This window comes from Acanthochromis polyacanthus, chromosome 9, assembly GCF_021347895.1.
Source record: "Acanthochromis polyacanthus isolate Apoly-LR-REF ecotype Palm Island chromosome 9, KAUST_Apoly_ChrSc, whole genome shotgun sequence".
In the NCBI taxonomy this organism is placed as follows: domain Eukaryota; kingdom Metazoa; phylum Chordata; class Actinopteri; family Pomacentridae; genus Acanthochromis; species Acanthochromis polyacanthus.
In genome coordinates this window covers 11,868,405-11,877,223 of record NC_067121.1, presented here as the reverse complement: position 1 = coordinate 11,877,223, position 8,819 = coordinate 11,868,405, and the positions used below count along the sequence as shown (strand labels likewise).

Genomic DNA, 8,819 nt, shown 5'->3' with positions numbered 1-8,819 from the left:
CATATTGAAACTTTACTCGTTCGTCCTAGCAGATTCATGTTATTTTGGTATTAGGACAAGTTAGACTCAATACAGAATTCTAACGTAATTCCTTTATTATTTACTAAATGTACTAAACGTAGAAGAGTGGAAAACAGCAAAACAGGCAAGATGCTGCAGCACTCCGGGCACTCCTCTCATGTACTGCGTGCGTGCACAAATAAAGGGCGAAATCAGAGGGAGGGACCAACAGTGTTTTGGGAGACGCTGCGATTCAAACTCCAGACACGAGCTTTAAGGGGTCATTTAGTATTCCAATCCATGCAAAGGGGAGCTGCCATCCAATAGTTGTCAAGAGTTCTATTTAAATTTACAAATGTCAGTCTCATGGTGGCGCTAGATGAAAAGTCCAAAGCACTAGAGTCATCAAGAATGATCAGTTAGAAGTTGGGATTGTTTTGTCGAAATGTAGTTTGATCCAATTCCAATTGATCTGGTAGATGCTGAGATATTTCACTGGATAAGTGAAAACTTTGACTTTTGACCAAACTTCACTGTTTCGAATATCTATGTAGATATTTCAAACTGACACTGAGACACAGTCACGCCTCTAACATTTCAAAACAAATGAAATCCTGGAAGTGGGCCATGTGGGATCATTATCCAAAACAAATCATAACACAACCACACACATATCTGTTTACCATGTGGTTTTATTGGTTACATTTTCCTACAACACTGATGTGGTTTGCACACTTGAGACGCGAACAGTGGAATATAAAAAAAGTTAAGAAGTGTAACAACGTCTAAAGGGAGAGAAGCATCTTTTTGATCACGTCCTCTGAGTATTTCTACAGCAGTATAAAACCAATAGACTCAATTGACAGTCATTGAATTTAGTGGCGATGGTTTGGTGTTACTAGATGATTTGGTATTTGGAGACACAAAATACTACAAATTGTAAGTGCACTTCAACCATGAACCCACATTCTTGCATATGTACTTTCCATATATATATATTCTTGCCATTGATTGTAGCTTGCAGATACAGATATATCATAACAGGAGCAAAAGCTAGCTTAGCATTCATCTTGGCATCATGTAAAATATTTTAGCACTACTTCAAGTCTTTGGGATTGTTTTTGGAGCATGTAAAAATGACGGATGAACAGCACAACTCTAGTAGCCGCTCTGTGTACTGTTGGGAGCACAAAATTGTCAATTAAATGAAATCCATTTTAACAAAAGTTCAGATTTCAAAGTCTTGGATCACATCAACAGCAACAGTTAACGTAATCTTAGCTCTTTACTACTAATAATCATTATTTTATTACATTTTGTCTATGGCCAGTTGAAAAAATGAAACTCAGCTGTCTTTTTATATCAAATTTTAAAAAACAGATTTAAAGCAGTGCATTGACATGACATACAATATGCAAAAAAAAAACTTACAAAACATAATAATAGACCACCATTTTCTTTGGTTTTTCTTCTCTTGCCATCACAGACTATGTTTACATGCACATAGTATTTTGGTTGTTAGCTTGTGTCCTTGTTAGAGTCTTGCTGTGGTGAACATATCAATAGCCTACTCATATCCAGACATTCCTTACAAAAGTGAAATAATCTTCTGTTTTCTGCATTAAATGGGACCTGATCTGTTGTTACAACTAATAAAAAAAGGTGTATTTAAATGGGTTGCATCAGCATGTTCCAGCAATCAGGTCTGTGATGATCAGAACAAGTCTATTCAGGTCACTGGATTCAAAAAAGAAAAGAAAAAGAAAAACACATGAACAGAAAACCTCAGTAATTTGAAGGAATATTGTTGCACGTGTAAACATAGCCCTAGACCTTCTTCTTCTCGCTTTAAGGTCCTCAGTGTTGCAGTATACTTCACACAAAACTGAATTTGACAAGATTGAAGAGCACAGAGTATGGGTTTCGACCGGCTGTCTTCTCTTGGTCAACCATGATACGGTTATTTTGGGCGATATTTGGTTCTCCTGTGGTTTATTTGTAACAATGCAACAGTAAAAATCTAACCATTTTCATTTCAAACAACAAATCAAGCCATGTTAGAAGTTGTTTTTTGCCTCAGTCATGATCCACAAGCTCCAGAGTTAACTAGGATTTGCTTGCAGCAGTGCATCTGACGGCGGCTCAGTTATTAAAATGGCCAAATTCAGTTTAGTGTGGAGCATACTGCTGGTCTAACTCGCTCTCTTTTTCGTGTTTCTCTCAGGCATTGACAAACACCAGGCGGGTGGAGTGGATCAGGTCGGCCAGGTAAAGGATGAAGTTGACGCCAGTGAGCACGGCTACGGCCATGAGCTTATCCCAGATGCACAGCCCCATCTGAGAGCTGCAGCTGTACGGCCTGTCTTTATTTCCACCATGCTTGGGGTCAAAGTTGAAGATGGGCCAGATGATGGTCGCCGACAGGTAAAGGAAGACAGCCAGCAGGGCATAGGCGGACAGGAACCGGGCGAACGGGAAGGGCAGGCAGCCAGTGCACTCGCCCACGCAGAGCAGGATGATGGCCGCCGACAGGATGAAGCAGATGCAGTAGACGGACATGCAGTACTTGAGCGCGTGGTTACGCTCGTACACCACGGGGTCACTGACAAACACGAAGATGACGCAGGCCAGGAAGGTCTCGCAGACTTTGAGTATGCCGGGTGCCGTGGCCATGTAGCCGGCTACCTCACCAGGTCGCGCCTTGCTGATGCTCACCTCGCACATGTAGGCGATAGTGGCGAGGCAGGAGAAGACGGTGGACACGATGCGGAAGTCACGCGTGTCATTCGGGCTCGAGGAGCCTTTGAGGAAGTAAAGGGGGAAGATGATGGAGGCAGACAGGCAGAGGAGAGCGGCGTAGCAGGCAAAGGTGATGGGGAAGTTCTTCCAAGAGATGGGGGCTCGGGTCTGCAGGCCAAACAGCTCCACCAGGAGGACGAGCAGGGTACCAGCGAAGCTGAAGGCCCAGCAAAAGATGCACCAGTCTCCAGTGCCGTGGTAGAGTCGGCCGCCGTGCACGGCCACCGAGAAGGCCACGCAGGAGAAGACTAGGGCAGCCAGCCGGGTCCAAAGTAGGGGGCTGGAGTGCAGGACTATCGCCATGATGAGAGGTTCTAACAAATGATGAAAGGAAAGGTCACTTCTTCAGATTCTCCTCAGCCACCCGGGAGAGAAAACTGCAAGGAGAAAACAAAAATAGTTTGTAAGCAGCAGAAGTACATGATGCAGCCACGTGAGGGCAACAGTTTACAGTCAAGCAGTCTCCTTCCTCCTATGTACCATTTTCTGAGACACAATGCCGTTATTGTGTCTTCATGAATGGCAGAAACAACAGCTCGAGTCATGAAAACACATTTTGAATCCACACATAATGAGTGCACTGTGGTCACAGCACATTTACATCTGCTCAAATCATCTGCTGAACACTTTATTTATTCGCTCTCTGGTAGTTTGTGCCTCCTATCAGACCTCAGATTTGCTCTCTTAGCAGCATTCCCAAGTCCAGACTGTTTCACTCTGACATTCCTCCATGTTCACGTCCTCGGCGATCGGAGTGCCGCCTCAGCCTCCACTGACCCCACAATGAGTTGTCAGGCTCTAAACATGGGATCGCCTCATCCATTCCACTCCCAGGAACCTGATGTACGCAGCAATGTGGAGTCTAAATTTTTCTAAATGAAACTGTATCTTAAATGTTTTGTCTGAGCTCTATCAATGTACAATGTCACATATTTGAGAGCACCAGACAAGATTAGGTCTCAGGGTGTTTTGTTTTTAGCTTTAAGTCTGATTTTAGCTCATTTAATCAGGAATATTTTGTCCACCCACTGTAGCAAGAAGCTTATACGTAAATGCATCTCTTCCAATGATAAGAGAAAACTTAAAAAAAATTTTTATTGCTGTTGCTTTTCATGAATTCTGTGGTTTCAATAGGAGTTTTATTTCAAAGCGTGTATATTTTGCTGAAAGCAAACCACTTTGTACATAAGCAACAACTTCAGATTTAATGGTAAAACATGATGTATCAGTATCTCATCAAGAGTCTAAAAGTCCACAAACTGGCTCAGTAATAAAGTTTGCTTACAGCAGTGAAAATACATTAGTGCATGTACAAGACCAAGAAATGTTGCAGCAGCAAAACCCTTTAGTCTCTTCAGTTGTCTGAATTTAATTGCTTATGAATTAAATGTTTAATATGGAAGGAGATTAATGTGGTCCATTAAGAAATTACATAGAACATTCTAGGAATATATTTTGCCTGAGAGCTTTATTCACCTGTCAATAATTCACCTGTCAAAGCTTTAGCTTCAGCCTACTCCTTTTTTTTTTGAGCTAGATATGTATTGAAATGTTGTAAATCTTTAAACTGGCTAATGTAAATTGCTCAAATGAAATAAATCGCATAATAAAAAAAATAATTTGATACCCACCTTTAAAATATAAAGAAAATACGGAAAATTGGCGACACAGAGCAGGGAGTAACATCTTCACACCAAAAATACTTATTTAGAACAGAAAGCAACACATTTATGCCTGATGGTTTGTTGCAGCTCTCATTTGTGAAAACAGTGTGAAAATCTTGCAAAAGCGCCAGAAAGAACAAACTTAGTTCCAAAGTGTAAAAACTGTAAAGGAGCAAACAAATATGTGAAAAATATTGTTAGTTTTAGCTGATTTAAATAAATTAAAACAGTGTGGTTTTATAGTGACAATGTAAAAGAGCAAATTACTTGTAAATGATTTACAAAAATACAGATTTTTGATGTGGTCATTATGTACACTTTTGGCTTATTTTTTCCACAGTAAATATGTAAAAATAAATTTTAAAAAGTGGTTTTATTAGATAATATTTTTAATTTAACAAAACAAGAAAATATTTAAAATATCAGCTAAAATGATTTGCCAAATTTCCATCCTAATATACATATTTTTTCACTCAAAAAACAGCAAATATTAGTAAAAAATGTGCATGTATTTTAGCGGATTTATAATTTAGGGGTACTAAACAACAGGGTAATTTTACAATCACACATTATGGAACAACAAATAATTATTTGTACAAATACTAATTTTTGATATGGAAACTATGAACATTTTTGACCTGTGTTTTTCTTTTTGTTTTGTTTTTTACAGTCGACATGTACATTTTTCCCCTGTGATTTTAGAGAAAATCTGCAAAATAATAGTTTTACAATTTATTTTTAATCAATAACATTTATAGAGTTTCTTTCAAATACAAGTTTTAAAAAATTGCAGATTCGCATAGGGGAAAATGTGTCATTTTAGATTTTTTTGATGGAATATCATTTATAGTTTTGGCCAGTTTTTTTATATTCAACATGTAAATTAATACTTGTTCCACTGATTTTAGTAGTTATTACCTGTAATTTACCAAAAGTCTGTTGAATAACTGTATATTCTTTAAAAATATTGAACTGTTTAAAACTTTCATTTTTACAGTGCATCCTTAAAATAGTATCCAAGAAAATGGCAGCAAATATCTAATATTTAAACCTACACTTCCAAAAGTTATGAGTTTTGTTTTTAACAGGTCCCAGCAGTGAACGTGCAGCTGTGAAACGGCTGCAGTGACGGTACATCTGGGGGTTTTCTGCTTGATACAAATGACTTAAAACCGGAACCTGTTGTGCAGCTGCATTGTTGTGCTCTGAAGAGGCTGCTGTCATTACTGATACACAGATGACGACTTCTTCTTCCTCTAATGATGCATTTCTATAAGACGTTGGTATATAATGGCCTAAATAAAGACACAGTAGTACAAAGCACATTTACTCAAGTACAGTTCTGAGTCACTTATATCTTCTCTGCTAGTTTATACATTGCCTAAACTACACTACAATTCAGAGACAAATACGGCACTTTTTGTTCCTCTATTTATTTACCAACTTTTGTCAGTTTGCAGATATAACTTCATTATAGCTTGTTACATTTTACTTTTTATGAACTGCATTTCTTGTATTATGCTATGTAATTTTGTTTTTTCTGAGCAAGATCTGGCACAAGAATTTCCTTCGACATTTATGAAGTTTTTATCTTATACCTTTTCTTTATTTAGCTTAGCATCTCTTATCCATACTACTCTTCTCTTCTCTTCTCTTCTCTTCTCTTCTCTTCTCTTCTCTTCTCTTCACTTAGTTTAGCTTATTTTATCTTTTCTTAATTTAGGCTAGCTTTTCTTATCTTAGCTTGCCTTATCTTTATTTAGCTTACCTTCTCTTACCTTAAGTTAGCTTAGTTTAGCATAGCTTACTTAGCTTGTGATGTTTTGTCAGATTAAGATCAGACTTTATTCATTCCTCCAGCAAATACACCTTGTACAGTAGTTAAATCAAATTTACCAGGTTGAGCATAAAAATGATAAACATATTATTGCCTCAGTAATTATAAATCCTGTTATGTAGCCTACATTATTCTGAAATATGCTATCTTTCATGAGATGCTTCAACTTTTAGAACTTCAAGTGTATTTTGAGGCTGGTACTTTGTGTTTTTACTCAAGCATAAACTTAAATGCATGAATTTTATGTTGAGTATTTACTTAAATTCAAGCTCTGGTTGCTTTTTGTTTGTCAGTTCTGCACCAAAGAACTAGTGTTTCCTTGTTTTCTCATCTCAATAAATACATCAAAGTTCAACTATTTCTTGACTAGCAAGAATATTTTGTTATTTCATCTACAAGTCGTGAAAGCAGCTGATCTGCTGTGGAGATTTTTAGCCACAGAAGACGTAATGAACATTCCCCACAGTGCACTCTGGCTGTCCTCCCTCTGACACCCGTCGCCCACTTGGCTCCAACAGCTGCTGAGCTCCTTCATCCCAGTTTACACAGACAGACAGTTATAAACAAGGAGAAAGGTTTACATTAGTCCCATTAAACAGCAGTAAAATGGTCAAGGCTTTGAGGGGGCCAAAAGCTCAACCGATTGTAGGGTAGGGGCATAAAAGAGGACAAAGGGAGGCAGGAAGTGGAAATGGAGACCCCTGAAAGTTCTGCAGGATGACTCACCGGGAGGGGGAGGGAAGAGGGGTAAGAACTCGGGGGAAGCCCTGCGCCTCGGCCACAGGACATCACAGTTTAAACATGGTGATGGAATGGAATAGCAGAGGGGTGAGTCACCAGCGGGCCCCCCTCTCTTTCACCACTCCTCCCCGTCTCTCACCTCCTCCCTCATTTCTTGTAAGATTTTCCAGCTCACAGATGTGTTCCAGATGTGCCGCAGTCTGGCTGCTGCCGAACAACTGGCAACTTTGTCACATTTGTCAACATCTTTCCTTCTCGTTTCCTTTCGTACCTTCCCTCCTCGCCCTGGTGGCTGCTCCCTCTCTTTTCCATCAGTCCCCCCCCCCCCCCCCGTGGTTCAATGCTCCCTCTCCTGCCCTTAAAGTCAAGCTACCAATTATGCTTCATGTAAACCAGTCAAAATGAACGTGTATCAAATGGTCACTATGGAAAAATCAATCCCTGTCACTACTACTGCTGCCATTGCTTTGCTGCTGATGGAATCGATTCAGGAAAGAAAAAGAGGAGTGGAAAACGGAGATAGAGAGAAAGAGAGAGAGAAAATAGTAAAACTGTGGAAAAAAGCTTCTTTTGATAGTTTAACTCTCTGTTTTATCTTAGAAATGTAAAGGAAATATTGATAACTGGTGTCACAGAATTGAAAGTAGCATCATCGTATTCAACTATCAACTTAAAATCACATAAAACAGAAAGTAAAGCCTTTATACCTACTTATTTGATGTTTTCTAGCTCTCATCTTTGTCTCTTCATGGTAAAATTATTTTAAAAACCAGTAAAATAAAAACATGGCGTCAGTCTTGTAGCAAAGACGCCAGATATATGTTAAAACTGGTGAAATTCTGTGTCTTCCAATTGCAATAATAGTGAAAAGAACAACAACTGCTTGTAAAATAATTGAAATAAGCGCAGTAAAACAGCATAATTTTATTGCCACAGTGTAAAAGAACGAAGCACTTTTTGTAAAAATACAGATTTTTGATGTGGACTGCTATTTCCACTTTTCCACTGCCAATATGTAAGTTAATATATTTTTGTGATTTTTCTAGATATTACCTGTAATTTAACAAAACAGAGATTTTTTGAAAAAGTTTTTCAGTCTTTATGTAATTGTTTTTCATTCACATAGCATCAGTATCTGTAAAATGATTGTATTTTTGACAGATTTTCATAAAGTAAAACAGTCAGATTTAATAACTAATTGCAGTTTGTAAAAATGCGAATTTTCTTTTAACAACATGTAAATTACCTTTTTTTCAAAAAGATTTTTTGTATATAAATGTAGATTTAAATACAGTAAAACAGGGTCCTTTTACAGCTAGCTGTGGAAAAAATAACAAATAATTATTTGTTTTGTGTATTTTTTGCAATCATCATGCTGTTTTTCTGTAATTTTACAAAATGTCTATAATTTGACAAAACCAGCAAAATATGCAAAATACAGTTTGAGGTTTTGCTTTTAATCCCTATTCTACATCACTTTTCTTGCAAGTAACAATAAAAAAAATCTGATATAAATACAGCAAAGTAAATTTATACTTTTACAACAGGACATTGTAAATAAAGAATTATAATTTGTAAAAATGCTGATTTTTGATTTGGAATATGACATTTTTAAAAAATAACTCTTTTATACCCCTCTTCCTTTTTTTTTTTTTTTTTTTTTTTACAGCTATGCTAAAAAGAATTACAAAACAAAAACAAAGGTCAAAATTGCTTTTACACAATGAAAATTCACACTTTTTTCTGTTATTTTACAAGATAGCTTTACCTTAATGCAA

General features: G+C 37.5%; 1 protein-coding gene across 1 annotated transcript in view; it reads right to left on the bottom strand.

Moving 5' to 3' along the window:
- Window positions 1-674: 674 nt before the first annotated feature.
- The window catches only part of myadmb (myeloid associated differentiation marker b), a 9,580-nt gene continuing 1,435 nt past the window's right edge, over window positions 675-8,819 (bottom strand). The window contains exon 2 of the mRNA XM_022203519.2: window positions 675-3,176. Within this exon, the coding sequence (XP_022059211.1) occupies window positions 2,221-3,102 (882 nt within the window). The 5' untranslated portion in view covers window positions 3,103-3,176 and the 3' untranslated portion in view covers window positions 675-2,220. The remainder of the gene's footprint in view (window positions 3,177-8,819) is intronic.